Raw genomic sequence first — 16003 nt, 5'->3', positions numbered from 1 at the left:
ATCAGGTGGCCAAAGAGTTTCAGCTTTAGCATCAGTCCTTCCAATAAACACCCAGGACTGATCTCCTTTAGGATGGACTGGTTTGATATCCTTGTAGTCCAAGGGACTCTCAAGAGTCTTCTCCAACACCACAGTTCAAAAACATCAATTCTTGGTGGTCAGCTTTCTTTAGACTTCAACTCTCACATCCATCCATGACTACTGGAAAAACCACAGCCTTGACTAGACAGACCTTTTTGGACAAAGTAATGTCTCTGCTTTTTAATATGCTGTCTAGGTTGGTCATCGCTTTTCTTCCAAGAAGCAAGTGTCTTTTAATTTCATGGCTGCAGTCACCATCTGCAGTGATTTTGGAGCCCCCAAAAAATAAAGTCTCTTTCCATTGTTTCCCCAACTATTTGCCATGAAGTAATGGGATCAGATGCCATGATCTTAGTTTTCTGAATGTTGAATTTTAAGCCAACTTTTTCACTCTCCTCTTTCACTTTCATCAAGAGTCTCTTCATTTCTTCTTCGCTTTCTGCCATATGGGTGGTGTCATCTGCATATCTGAGGTTACTGATATTTCTCCCAGCAATCTTGATTCCAGCTTGTGCTTCGTCCAGCCCGGCATTTCACATGATGTACTCTGCATACAAGTTAAATAAGCAGGGTGACAATATACAGCCTTGATGACTCCTTTCCCGATTTGGAACCAGTCTGTTGTTCCATGTCCAATTCTAGCTGTTGCTTCTTGACCTACATACAGATTTCTCAGGAGGCAGGTCTGGTGGTCAGGTATTCCCATCTCTTTCAGAATTTTCCACAGTTTGTGGTGATCCACACAGTCAAAGTCTTTGGTGTAGTCAATAAAGCAGAAGTAGATGTTTTTCTGGAACTCTCTTGCTTTTTTGATGATCCAGTGGATGTTGGCAATTTGATCTCTGGTTCCTCTGCCTTTTCTAAATCCAGCTTGAACCTCTGAAGTTCACGGTTTATGTACTGTTGAAGCCTGGCTTGGATAATTTTGAACATAACTTGGCTAGCGTGTGAGATGAATGCAATTCTGCAGTAGTTTGAACACTCTTTGGCATTTCCTTTCTTTGGGATTGGAATGAAAACTGACCTTTTCCAGTCCTGTGGCCACTGCTGAGTTTTCCAGATTTGCTGGCATACTGACTGCAGCACTTTCACAGCATCATCTTTTAGGACTTGAAATAGCTCAACTGGAATTCCATCACCTCCACTAGCTTTGTTCATAGTGATGAACTATGAAGGCCCACTTGACTTCATATTCCAGGATGTCTGGCTCAAGGTGAGCTATCACACCATTGTGATTATCTGGGTCATTAAGATCTTTTTGTACAGTTCTGTGAATTCTTGCCACCTCTTCTTAATATCTTCTGCTTCTGTTAGGTCCATACTATTTCTGTCCTTTACTGTGCTTATCTTTGCATGAAATGTTCCCTTGGTATCTCTAATTTTCTTGAAGAGATCTCTGCTGCTGCTGCTGCTAGGTAGCTTCAGTTGTGTCCGACTCTGTGCAACCCCATAGATGGCAGCCCACCAGGCTCCCCCGTCCCTGGGATTCTCCAGGCAAGAACACTGGAATGGGTTGCCATTTCCTTCTCCAATGCAGGAAAGTGAAAAGTGAAAGTGAAGTTGCTCAGTTGTAACTGACTCGTAGTGACCCCATGAACTGCAGCCTGCCAGGCTCCTCCATCCATGGGATTTTCCATGCAAGAGTACTGGAGTGGGTTGCCATTGCCTTCTCCTCTTTCCCATTCTATGGTTTTCCTTTATTTCTTTGCACTGATCACTGAGAAAGACTTTCTTCTCTCTCCTTGCTATTCTTTGGAACTCTGCATTCAGATGGTTATATCTTTCCTTTTCTCCTTTGCCTTCCACTTCTCTTCTTTTCTCAGCTATTTGTAAGGCCTCGTCAGACAACCATTTGCCTTTTTGCATTCTTTTTTTCCTTGGGGATGGTCTTGATCCCTGCCTCCTGTACAAGGTCACGAACCTCGTCCATAGTTCTTCAGGCACTCTGTCTATTAGATCTAATCCCTTGAATCTATTTGCCATTTCTACTGTATAATCATAATGGTCTCCCTGTCCTATTCTTCCACCATCTTGATTTAGGATCAGGTTAGCATTAACTGATAGCAGGTCTATGGGGCTTCTGCTAACTGCCTAGCAGAAAATCTCCTTGTAAACAGGCATTCCAAAAATGGTATTTGCCTGATTCCTGAGAAAGAAATCACTGTTCTCATTCTCTATATGATAATTTCCTTATAACCAATCTTCCTGGTTCTGTCTCTTTCAAGTTGAGTTCTCAAGAATCATCTACAGATAAATAATAATCACTGGTTCTAATAGTTTCTAAAATATGATATTTATCTTGTCTTAAGATACTGTTTTGGGGAAGTTGTCATGTACAGAACTTTTTCACCTCTGCTTTCCAGTTAACAGCTGGACTGGTTTCTAGTTACAGCCTCAACCTTATACTACTAAATGATGTTAATATTCAAATCCTATATACTCCTATTTCCCTTAACTGAAATAAAGATGTAAGACAGAAATGTAAAAGCAGAATTTAACTTATATCCTATCATGTAAACTATTATCTTCCATTTTAAAGGTTTTTTCTCAATGTGGTAAGTTATTTCAGAACAAAAGAAACTACAAATGAATACAGTGCAGTAAGCTCACATAGCTGAGCTTAGATAGATGCTAAAAAAACTTTTTTTTTTTTAAACAAATGCTAAAAAATACTTTTTTAAAAAACAAATGCATACCTGTAGGATTGGAGTAGGAAATAGCAATCCACTCCAGTATTCCTGCCTGGGAAATCCCATGGACAGAGAAACCTGGCAGGCTATGAGGTCTCAAAGAGCTGGACATGACTGAGCACACACAGGCACATACCTAACAGGATAACTGCTATTTGTAAGATTAAAATGATGAAATCACAATTTTATACTGCCTTATAATTCACGAACATCTAATTCATTATCCTGACTTCCCATTTTGGAAGCTGGGAAATACTTTCACTTGGAAGCCAATCTGAAAACAAAAACAGTTTTATAAAGACAGGAAAGCCCTCCTTGTTAGATTACATACCAGGATGTAGTATTAAAGTGATTCTTAGGGGCTTTGGGAAAAATAAAACGATTTAAATTGTGTTTTCAGTGCTGGGGCTTCAAAATATCAATGCTTTTCCACCCTCTGGAGATTTACGTTGGGCCATACCACAAACTAGAAAGCATTTAAAAATAGACACACACACACATATGGAATTTGCTTATCTAGTAAAGTTCTCAAAAGCTCCCTCCTGGTGAATACTTTTAGTACACTAAAAATAAAGTGTAGATTCCTAGACTCAACTTCAGACCTTCTGAATCAGATCCGGAGGGTGAGCTCTGTATCTACATTCCTTAACATAAATTTAAGTTATTCTAAAATGCCATAATCTTATGTGCAAGTGAGTACAAATAAAACGAGGCAGTCATCAAATAATTGCTTGCCCTAGTGACAGTGAAGTCGCTCAGTCGTGTCCAACTCTTTGCGACCCCATGGACTGTAGCCTACCAGACTCCTCCATCCATGGGATTTTCCAGGCAACACTACTGGAGTGGGTTGCCATTTCCTTCTCCAGGGGATCTTCCCAACCCAGGGATCGAACCCGGGTCTCCCGCACTGCAGGCAGACGCTTTACCCTCTGAGCCACCAGGGAAGTCCCTGTACATTTATCAAAAGACCTACAGAGTTTCTATTTTTTGTTTGTTTGGTTTTTGGTAATACAGCAATCACTGCTTCTGAATAGTTTCACTTCTACCTGCCTAACAGAACATAATAGCTACTACCAAACCAACCTTGACTACTAGTCCAGCACATTCCTCTCCCCATAAAAGAAAACGCACCAAATATCCAAAGCCAGACTGGATGTCCTGTCTTCAGCACAATAGTCAGCAGTCCCTACCAAGGGCAACACCAAAAATATCTCCTGAGCCAAATGGAAATTCTTGGCAATAACGTCTCTCCTTGTAAGCCCTTTCTGGAGATCTGCATATTAAATGGACTGCAGCAGTGACAGGTTAACACAGGATGGTCATCAAATAAATCCATTATTGGCAGGTAGAGAGCAGGGTCCAAGAAAAATGAGCCATACCAGCAGCAAGTTTTGACAGAAAACACCGAAAACAGAAAAGGCCTTACTGGAATAGATGAGTATTGAAAACCAAATTAGCAAAACAAACTAAATTTGCCTCCTTTACAAATTTACCTCTTATCAGGGAGAGAAATCATTGACAAGATTTTAACTGAAACATACACGGCCCCGACTTACTGAAACTTTTCGATAAGCGCTCACACCTCTCTCCGCATATAGAGATATATGACAAAGTGTAAGTGGTGACAATTTTATTAAAAGAGAATGAAAGTGTAACAAAAGCCCATGCCATACTTGATAAACCCTCCAATGATAAATTCTATGGGTAATGAAATATTCTGCACCAGAACACTGAGACCTATGAGAGAATTAGATGTACATATTCTTTGCCCTCAAAAGGATTAAGTACAGAGATAAGTGTACTTTCCACTATACCATGTCCTGTTTGAAGACAATAGAAAATTCTACAGCTATTCTTCAAAAGTTCCAAAATAACGAGCCTTCCTTAAACCCAAAAAGCACCGAAAAGTGCTAGGACCTAATTTCTTGTTGAGGCTTCCCTGGTGGCTCAGTGATAAAGAATCCGCCTGCCATCTAGGAGACCCGGGTTTGATCCCTGGGTCGGGAATATCCCCTGGACAAGGAAATGGCAACCCACTCTTGTATTCTTGCCTGTGAAATCCCGTGGACAGAGGAGCTTGGCAGGCTACAGTCCTCAAGGTCACAAAAGAATCGGACACGACTTAGCAACTAAACCAATCAACCAATTTCTTGTTGACTTTAGATGTTAGTTTCTATTCCCCTTGCTAAAAGATGCTAGATAAGGTTCCAAGGAGTAATTACTACATTAACTAAAATGATACACTACTAAACTATCTCCAGCACAGACTCTGAAAATCTGTAAGACAGGAAAGGATTAGAAATCCAATTTCCTATACGAAAGTTGAAGCACTGCTTTTTTTTTTTATTCTCCTCTCTGGGACTTTTTCATTGCCCGTCGAAATATGACAATTTGCAAATATTCACATCCAGAGGTACATATTCTAAAACTATTCTAAGATGGGAGAAAAGGCTCCAACTTTAAGACTTGAGAATGTACTTTAATTCTACAGGCACAGGTTCACCAAATCAGCTAGCAATAATCTTAACCAAATGCGTGACTCAGCCTTGTTGAGAGGAGTTTTTTGTTTGTTTGTTTGAATTTAGAGGAAACTTCACATTTAAAATCCTACCAACACGGAAGCTCAAAGCTTTCTACCTAGAACACAGGATAAGCCTTAGGATACTCACTGGAAAGGATTTAAGAATCTGTATTAAACGTATACTTTGTATACTAAGCTTCCTTTTAGCTCAAATCGTCCTTATTTTTCTTTGCCAACTTTACCAGACTACTCTTAGAGCCTCAGTAATTACAAATAGAACCTGAATGAGAAAATTCAGAATTAAAGCTGTCATCATTAAACCTAATTAAACAGTACAGACAGGAAGATGGCAGTAGAATAAAGCATTCTGAATTAGGGACGGGGAGAATATAATTAGTAGTTCGCAGTCCCAGGGATGAAACACAGCATACAACAAAGTCTGACTCGGGTTTGGGACATAGTGGACAATGTCTCTGTCTCCCGGGTGGCAAGTGACCCACCCTAACAGAGGAGACTCTGCCTTCTATTAATGCGACAAACTCTCTACCTTAAGTAACCAACCACCCGCAGGAAAACACATGTCCACTCGGAGACTGAACTCTCCCATTTCAGCGTGAATTCTCCCTTGCTGGCAGTTTTCCTACTTTCTGTCCCCAAAAGGGAATCTATACACTCAACACCGCAAAATGAAAGACATCTCACCCCTACACGGCACTTGTGGTCCAAACAAAAGCCACGGTTTTAAGGAGGGTGGGATGGATTCGCTCCCTTCGGTCAGTAAAAAGCTGTGGCTGTTAGCCGAACCTCCTGCAGGCTCCGGCTTTGGACACTCGCCTCAAGTCACACTGTGATATCACCGTGACGGTCCCTTGGTATTTAATGAGTCTCGACTGAAAATAAAAAAACCGATCTTATTGGGAGCCAGGGAGAGGAAGCTTGAACCTCCTGCGGAATGCCTCCGCAACAGACGGGGAGAGCAGCAATGCGGGCAGGAACCTCCCCGGCGTCCAGCCGGGGTGATCCAGCTTTTCTGCAAGTTTTTCTCTACCTTCCACTGAATTAACCTAACAAGCCTCCACCCCTCCACCCAGCCCTATCAGAAAAAGTCACACCGGCAACTCGCCGAAGGGCAGGGGGACAGCTCCGGGCGCGCCACCCAAGTTGAGGGTTTGACCGCCCGTTAACCCTTCCCGCCCCAAAGCCCACTCTGTACTCGGGGCAAACCCAAGCTGTGCCAACTTTCCCGGCCGCCCCCACTCCAATGCGCACCGCAGCCCAAACTTTGCAGCTCGCCCACCTGGCTGCGCAGAGGAGCGAGGTGTCCGGGACACCGGGTGTCCCCACCCGGGACGGGCGGTGGCGCTGACCTTCACGCCAGCAACCCCCGCCCTCGACCCCCGAGCCTGGCGATTGCCGCCTCTTGCCCCCTCCCCCAGGCCTCCAACAGCCTCCCCCCCGGGTCCCCTACACCAGCACCACCCGCCCTCACCGCAAAACCTCTCGCAGGAAACCTGCGCTGGAGGCGGCTGCAGCTCGCCCTCGCGTGTCACGACTCCCCACGACCCTCTGGGCCCCGGGTGAGCCCGGCTCCCAGCCCCGGCCTCCCTCCGGCCGCGCCTACTCACCATTGGTGAAAGGCTCCATTATTTGCGGCCCCCACTGCCCCGGGCCGCGGCTCCTGAGAGCGGGAGCGCGCGAGCTTCCTCCTCCGAGAGCTCCGAGCGGCCCTGCGCACTGAGCATGCCCGGCGCGGCGCCCAGGGCTGCCGGGGAGGTGCCGCGAGGGGCGGCGCCCCTCCGCCCTCTCTGGGATCCGCCACTCCGGGTTTTGCAGACAGCTGCAGAGAAAGCCGGGGAATCTAAGGGGGGGCGGCTCCTGGGACGGGGCGGGCCTGGGAGGGGCGTGTCCAGAACAAGCCCCGCCCCGGGCAGGAAGGCCGGCGGGCTCATGCTCTCGCTCTCTCTGGTCCAGCGCTCGGAACCGTGCTCAGTCCCTTTAAAGCAAACGGGATGGTCTGTCCCGTCTGGCAGGTGTCCCGGCTCTAGACGCCGGGAGCCCGGCACCACGCGCGTAACACATCGCCCCATGGAGCGGACATTCCAGAGATGGGACGAGAAACACAGGCCACAGACGAGGCTGAAACACACGCCCCTCCTGTTGAGCCTTCAGTTAGGGTGATGGGATGCAGACCCAGTGGGGTCGCTGGTTCGGATGGCTGGGTGAGGACAGAGACCTGGGTGGGAGGTGGCCACGGGCGCCGAGATCTGAAGGCAGAGTAGGTAGCAGGCTGCGAGTGCAGGGCGCTCCGCTGACTGCCCAAGCTTCGAGTTTCCCCGGGGGGGGTCCAGCTCCCCTCGGCAAGTCTCCAAGGAACAGGCACTCTGGGTCGTCTCCGTAGGCTACTCGCTTGCCGCATAGTGGTCCCAAGCGATCGGTGGCCTGGAGACTGAAAGTGAGTGGGGGGTACCGCCAGGGTCAGGCACCTGGGGTCCTGTCCCCGGGGAGCTAGCGGGTTTGGGGTCGCCGCCTCTACCTCCTGGTGCAGGCAGATGACAAAACGCGGCGCTGGATCCGCCGGGGCCAACTGGCGCCGCAGGATGTGGGCAGAAGGCCTGGCCCCGCGGAGCCTTAAATCAACACCTGGCGAGGCTCCCCCCTCCACTACCACCACCCCCCAGGGTGTCGCCGCTGCGGCCCGGCCGGGAGGAGCTAGGCCCGAGAAACGGAAACTCCCTCGGTCGCCCCAGCCTCCAGCAGCCCCCCAGCCATCACTGTTTCCGGCGTCAAACCCTGGGCAGGACGGAAACAAATCGGGAGGCGCCGTGAGCCCCGGGGAAGCTCGTCTGGGCCCCCGGCTTCTTCATCCCTTGCTCAGAGGGTGCATCGCCGCCACGGCGCGGAGATCGCAGCCCTCCCAGGACGCGGCCACTGCCTCCCATCCCCTCTTCCGTCCTTTCCCCAGCGCAGCCCTGGCCCCAGCAGCAACTTGGCTCCCGCGACGCCTCCCGGCGCCTGCCAACTGTCACAGGCTCTCCTCCGAGGCTGTCAACAGCAGGGTGTCGCGTGCAAACAAGCTGGAAGCGAGCGCAAACAGCCTGGGCAAACGGGGACGGCCGCGGCGCTGTTTGACCCGAGTGGGAATTTAGAAATTAGATTAGATTAGATTAGATTAGAAATTAGAAAAGCTGCGTGCAATTATTGTATTTTGCAATGTTTCATTTTATAGTGTCGATCGTATTAAATCGCCCACTTCCGCTTTGAAACCTCCTGTGGATACCAACGACACTTAGAATAAAATTGAAACTCTTTGCCTGAACTCTGGGACCGCATCTCCTACCTGTGCCCACGATGCTTTGTCTACGGAGGCCCTTCCGGCTGTTCCTGAAAGTCGCCAAGTTACATTCAATCATTCCTGTAACGCGTTCCTCGTGGATGAACTGTTCCTTCTGCCTCGTGCTTTCCCCTGCTTGTTCCTTCTTGTCTTTCGGTGCTCAACTCAAATGTCATCTCTGCAGAGCTCTTCCCTGACCCCCCAACGGAAAATAGGTCCGAACATGATCTGCTAAGTAAAGACTGAGCCCTGCTTTATTATCTTTACAGCACCAGCACTGTCTAAAACTGTGTTTTTGTTCCTTCTTTCATTATTATCAATCTCTCTTTCCAGAATGCAAGCTCCAGGAAGACAGGGTCATTACCTTCATAAAGGGCTGTATCCTAAACCCTAGGATTTGTGAATGGATGCCACAGTATTTAGAGTTCTAGTTCTCCTGCAGTGTTGAAAACCCTTCCAGAAAACATTTGTGTATTGAGTGATGTGTTTGTGATCAGTACAGAGAAGGTCTGTATCATATGACACTTCAAAGCTGCCCTCTTCTCTTAGTTAGTTAGTGTTAGCTGCTCAGTCATGCCCAACTCTCCGCGACCCCATGGACTGCAGTCCACCAGGCTCCTCTGTCCATAAGATTTTCCAGGCAAGGATACTGGAGTGGGTTGCCATTTCCTTCTCCAGGGGATCTTCCCAACCCAGGGATTGAGCCCGGGTCTCCTGCACTGCAGGCAGATTCTTTACCTAGAGCTACAAGGGAAGCCACTTCTCTTGACATTGTGTTAAAGATAATCAGAGCCCTTAGGCTGCCTCCTCAGCAACCACCCCCCCTCCCCGCCCCCGCCCCCGCCCATCCCCCCACACCATGTCTACTTCAGAACCAAAAATAGGAAGCGAATCACAGGGGCTGGTACATAAGTGTTCAAATATTATATAGTATTTGTAGTGCTGGATTTTGTTAAAAGGACCCCACACATTGTATTGCTTAGACAGGAGGCTCTTACCTATATTTTGAGTTCAGTTCAGTCGCTCAGTTCAGCTTAGTTCAGTCGCTCAGTTGTGTCTGACTCTTTGTCACCCCATGAATCTCAGCACGCCAGGCCTCCCTGTCCATCACCAACTCCCGGAGTTCACTCAGACTCACGTCCATCGAGTCAGTGATGCCATCCAGCCATCTCATCCTCTGTCGTCCCCTTCTCCTCCTGCCCCCAATCCCTCCCAGCATCAGAGTCTTTTCCAATGAGTCAACTCTTCGCATGAGGTGGCCAAAGTACTGGAGTTTCAGCTTTAGCATAATTCCTTCCAAAGAAATCCCAGGACTGATCTCCTTTAGGATGATCTAGTTGGATCTCCTTGCAGTCCAAGGGACTCTCAAGAGTCTTCTCCAACACCACAGTTCAAAAGCATTAATTCTTCGGCACTCAGCCAACTCTTTGCAACCCCATGGACTGCAGCACACCAGGCCTCCCTGTCCATCACCAACTCCTGGAGCTTGCTCAAACTCATGCCCATTGAATCGGGGATGCCACCGAACCATCTCATCCTCTGTCCTCCCCTTCTCCTCCCGCCTTCAATCTTTCCCAGCATCGGGGTCTCTTCCGATGAATCAGGGTCTTGTCATGTTCCTTTGGAGTTATTTTTGCAGTCAAAGCACTTAGAGATATTTACAACTCCACAGCTTGTTAAATCTCCTCACCTTACCTCACCTGTAAGCTGGAGTCTGTCATGCTTTTAAGTGTGAAACACATTAGCTTGTGTTTGGTTTTAAATATGTCAATTCTGCAAAGACTTGTAAAAATGTTTCACCATTGCACTAACAAATATAGGTGGATCATCATATCTTTTGTGATTTCTTTGGCATAAAGACAAATAACTTCTTTATCTTCCCTTTGCCAACTTTTGCCTCCTGTTCCTACCCAGGCGTGGGTGTGACCACATGTGTGCACACACGTGCACACACACACATATGCACACACACACATACACACGCACACACACACACAAATACGGAAGCACCATTTAAAGACTAGTGGGTTTGTATTGGAGATAGAAAGAGTAACAAAAATCAAAATGTTTCAGAATCTTATCTACCCTCAAAAGAATAAAAATGAATTTTGTTTTGTTTTAGTCTGGGTTTTTATTTTTTGGATACTATTTTACATCTCACTTCATAAAGCCTTTCTGAGGGAACACTGTTTCACAGACTCAAGCTGAAACCCATTATATTTCAGTCTCTAACGTCCTCCTATCCTCCCACACAGAACTTCCTCTTTAGTGAAGGGCATAATACTTTAAATTATCATGAAGTAATTATTCGCTATCAGAGGAGATAGTGTGACATTATCTACTATACTCATTTACTCTTTTCAGAATCCTTGATGTCTATTTAATATTTGAAAGCCAAAAATTTGGAGAGCTAATTATAATGTATAATAAATAACATGAAAGGCAAATATGAGCTCCTTGAATAACAAACGGTATTTAGTTATAAAGAAGCAACAAACTTGCTAATCAATGAAAATAGGAACTTTTTTTCATCAAAATAAAACACTTCCTATGCCATGGACAGCTAATCCAAGCCTTGTTGAACAGATGAGGGAATTTAAGTCTAAGAGGTTAGGATTTACTCACAGGTGGCAGACAGGATGGAGCTCAGGTCGTATGTGCTCTACACCAGAACTCTGGAGCTTTCTGTTTCTTCCCTATCCCCGCAGGGAAATTAAGGTCAATGACAATAATCCATGGAATGGATATGAATTAAAGAGAAATATAGCTAACCTCAGGCTACTGGATGGCTATTTCACTGTTTAATTGATACTCCCATATAATTTATTGATAGTCCACGTCAAATTTAGGTTTAGCATTATTAAATAAGCTTTCTAATGACTTTGAAATAGACAATTAAAATACATTAATTCAGTGCACATATTTGAACATGATATTTATTCACTTCTTGAATAAATGGTGGATGCAGCTTCTTAGCAGGACACAGGTGACCACCGTGAAGTCTCCAGTCACTTCAAGGACCGGAGGAGTTGACATCTCATCACTCCAATAACCTATTTGCAGCACACATACCCTGTATCTGTTATAGCAAGTTGAGAAATGTTTAGAGCACAGAGGAAAGCAGAATGATTATCCAACAGAGTTCTTTTGTAACTTGTGCATGCGTGCTCAGTCATTCAGTCACGTTCAGCAGACCCCACAGACTGTAGCCTGCCAGGCTACTCTGTCCATGGGATTTCCCAGGCAAGAATGCTGGAATGGGTTGCCATTTCCTTCTCCAGGGGATCTTCCCTAACCAGGGATTGAACCTGTGTCTCCTGTATTGGCAGGAAGATTCTTTATCACTGAGACAGCTGGGAAGCCCTTGTATTGCATGCGTGCTCAGTCGCTCAGTGGTGTCTGACTCTTTGTGACCCCATGAACTGCTCCTCTGTTCATGGAACTCTCCAGGCAAGAATACTGGAGTGGGTAGGCATTCTGTTCTCCAGGAATCTTCCCAATCCAGGGATCGAACCCAGGTTTCCAGGCAGGAAAGATTGCAGGCAGATTCTTTACCATATAGTCACCAGGGAGGTCCTTGTATAGCTTACAGTTTAACCAAAAGATTCAGCCAAATGAAGTAAAAGGTTATCAAGAAGGAGCAGTCATATACTAGTGCAGATGCTTTGGACTACAAAAAAAACTATGTTGAATCAAACTAGTTTGAAGAATAAGGACATTTACCATCTCATATAACAATTGAAGAAATAAGGCAACCTCCAGTCAGAGCTCCCCAACCTCATCAAAAACCCAATTTCTCACTCTGTACTCTCTGAGCAGTTTTCTGAGAGACTGAGGGCCATTTAGTCAACAAGGTGGCTTTGGCAGGGGAAGAAGAAAGAACTTTTCTCTTGATGTCTCTATCTTAAGAACAAAGAAACTTTTCTAAGAAATACCCTACTAGAATTCTTCCTGGGTTTACCAAACCTTTATTATGTACATTTCTAAGCCAGTCTCTGGAAATGAAAATAAAGTTCCTGTGAGTGGTGTCTAAACAAAGCAAGGTCTAGGATCACTTCCCTTATTTCATATGGGGGATGAAGGGGGCACTCAGACAAACTCATTTTTCTTATTCAGAAAGGAAAAAGAGATTAAGTGAACCAAAATGTTAGGTAGGCAACCTAAATGTCTACCCAATGTTATGAATATTGATAAATTTTAATAACTTTTGGTATTTAATCCTGTATCTTTTTAATGTGATATAGCTCAATAATAGCATCCCCACGCTACCCGCTCCCCCGCCACTTCAAAACTACAAGCATACACACAAACACAAATACCAGGACTTCAGTGCTCCTGAGTGTCTTTATACCAAAGGAATCTAAATCATAATGTACGTAGGGTAACTGAGAAGTTCAGAAGGAGACGTGATTTGCCCATAATCACATAGCCATCGAGCTGCTCGATCAGAAAAGGAGTATCACTCTGTCTTTTCAAATCCAGTTCCAAGCTCCTTTCTCAATATTGTTCACCATTGTACCTATACTACTTGGCAAGATTCTTCTGACGTTTGAGTCAAGTTCCCTAATCTATTTGTATTATATTTGATTGATTGCATATTCATCAAAACTAGCCACCTTATCTTTATAATCAGATAGAAATAATTGAATAACATTTCAGAATAAAATAGCTTGTTTCTAACAAGCAAGAAATAATAAGCTGTAATCTAAGAAAATATTTAAAGGGTGTTTTATTTTTAAAGAGATTAATTCACATAGTTATGTTGTTAAGACAAGAGCTACAAAAAAGGGAGAAAAATACAAAACAGAAATTAATATCTGTGGTATACGATAACTTCTAACAGAAAAGAGAAATTTTAATTTTATAATGTCACCTTATTTTACTAAGAGTCTTTATAACATTTCCCTTTGTTAAGCTTAAATCTAAAAAGCATAAGGTCTGCTTAGGTAACTAAGAGCCAAATATTTTGATTTTTTTCAAAACCCTAAGATACTTGTATAAGAAATGTAAAGATAGAGCCCAATTCAAAGGAATTTTTCATATGATTGATCAATATAACTAGGATCTCAAACCTAGAAATGTTATATTATTAAGTCTTGTATTTTGACATGAAAAGTGAAAAAGAAAGTAAAAGTGAAGTTGCTCAGTCATGTCTGACTCTTTGCGACCTCATGGACTGTACCTGCCAGGCTCCTCCATCCATGGGATTTTCCAGGCAAGATTACTGGAGTGGGTTGCCATTTTCTTCTCCAGGGGATATTCCCAACCCAGGGATCGAACCTGGGTCTCCTGCTTTGCAGGCAAACACTTTACCATCTGAGCCACAAGGGGGCTGACATGAAAGTAACTACCAAAATGGAAAAATAAATCTTAGGCATTTGTATTAGCTTTCTAAGGCTGCTGTGAGGAAAAAAAAAAAAAAATATATATATATATATATATATATATATATATATCTCATAATCCAAGTGACTGGAATAACAGAAAGTTGTTGTCTCATAGTTCTGGAAGTTGGAAGCCCAACATTAAGGTGTCTGTCGGGCCATGTTCCCTCTGAAGACACCAAGAAAAGATATGTTCCAGGGCGCTTTTCTAGTTTCTGGTAGTTCCTTGACTTATGACAGTAAAGCTCCAGGCTTCACAAGGCATTCTCCCTGTTTCCTGTCTGTGTCCATATCACCCTCTTTAATAAGGGCACATATCAGATAGAAGCAAGGGTCCATCCAACTCCAACAGGACCTTATCTTTAACTAATTAATTCCCTGGGCTTCCCTGGTGGCTCTGACGGTAAAAGCATCTGCCCACAATGCAGGAGACCCAGGTTGGATCGCTGGGTCAGGAAAATCCCCTGGAGAAGGAAATGGCAACCCACTCCAGTACTCTTGCTTGGAAAATTCCATGGATGGAGGAGCCTTGTAGGCTACAGTCCATGGGGTCACAAAGAGTCAGACACAACTAAGCGACTTCACTTTCTTTCTTTTCTAATTACATTTCTGACCCTATTTCCAATAAAATCACATTCTGAGGTATTGGGGGTTATGATTCAGCATATGAATTTTTGGAGGACACAGTTCAACTCATCGTAACAGCATCTTTCTAATGGAAATAAGACAAGGGTGAAGATGAATTTGTCTTCCAAGGACAGTACCCAAAGAAGTGAAAAGACACCCAAATAATGGAAGGCAATTTTTGCAAAGCATATACTTCACAAGGGACTTGCATCTAGAATATATAAACAGCTCTTACAACTAAGCAATAAAGGACAAATAATTTAACTAAAAATGGGCAAAATATCTGAATATACACTTCTCCAAAGAAGAAACACATATGGCCAATAAACACATGAAAAAGTTCAGTATTATCATCCATGAAAGAAATGCAAATACAAACCATAATAAGGTACCCCTTCATGCTATGGCTAGACATAGGCATAGGATGGCTAGAATCAAGAAGCCAGATAAAAGTAAATGTTGACAAAGATGTAGAGAAATTGGAAGCTCATACACTGTTGGTGGAAATAATGTGTTGAAAATAATAATGTGCTGAAAAATAGTCTGGTAGTTTCTCCAAAGATTAAACATGGAGTTGCTGTATGATCCAGCAATTTCACTCCTGGTTATGTACCCAGAAGAACTGAAAATTTATGCTCATACAAAAACTGGTAAGTGAATGATCATAGGAAAGTGAAGTTTTCTCAGTTGTGTCTGACTCTTTGCGACCCCATGGACTGTAGTCCATGAAATTCTCCAGGCCAGAATATTGGAGTGGGTAGCCTTTCCCTGCTCCACGGGATCTTCTCTATCCACGAATTGAACCTGGGTCTCCTCACTGCAGGTGGATTCTTTACCAACTGAGCTACCAGGGAAGCCCATGGTTATAGGAGCATTATTCAAAATAGCCAAAAAGTGTGAACAACCCAAATGTCCATCAAAGAAGCCAAATACAGAACATCATATGCTGTATTATTTGATTTTTTGTTTTTAAATGTCCAGACTAGGCAAGTTTATAGAGAGAAAAAAAAAATAGATTAGTTATTGCCTAAGAGTGAAGAGAGGAAGGAAGTGACTTCTAATGGGTACAGATTCCTCCTGGGGGTGATGAAAATGCTCTTAAAATTGACCATGTTGAGAATGCACAGTTCTGTAAATAAACTAAAGACCACTGCCTCTGACTGGGGCAAGTTGCTTAACCTCCCAGGGTTTCATTTTCTCCTTGCAAACTAAGGACAACTACCTTCCTCTTAAGGTTACTGTGAGGATAAGATGAATAACACACTGAAAATGCTTTCAGGCAAAGACTGGCACAAAATAAGCACCAAAGAGGTATTTGCTGTTATTATTAAATGTGAATTGTGAAACTTTAATTCCATGTACATTGCGT

General features: G+C 44.3%; 1 protein-coding gene across 2 annotated transcripts in view; it reads right to left on the bottom strand.

Moving 5' to 3' along the window:
* Positions 1-7072, bottom strand: part of LNPEP (leucyl and cystinyl aminopeptidase) — a 102555-nt gene extending 95483 nt beyond the window's left edge. Inside the window, exon 1 of one of the 2 annotated variants that reach the window (XM_070373173.1) lies at positions 6918-7072. In XM_070373173.1, the coding sequence (XP_070229274.1) occupies positions 6918-6936 (19 nt within the window). In that variant the 5' untranslated portion in view covers positions 6937-7072. Of the gene's footprint in view, positions 1-5994; positions 6014-6917 lie in introns of those variants that run through there. The other variant, XM_070373174.1, reaches the window with a different exon arrangement.
* Positions 7073-16003: the final 8931 nt, after the last annotated feature.

This window comes from Bos mutus, chromosome 7, assembly GCF_027580195.1.
Source record: "Bos mutus isolate GX-2022 chromosome 7, NWIPB_WYAK_1.1, whole genome shotgun sequence".
NCBI lineage: Eukaryota > Metazoa > Chordata > Mammalia > Artiodactyla > Bovidae > Bos > Bos mutus.
The sequence above is the reverse complement of the archived record's forward strand: the minus strand, read 5'-3'. Positions and strand labels throughout refer to the sequence as shown.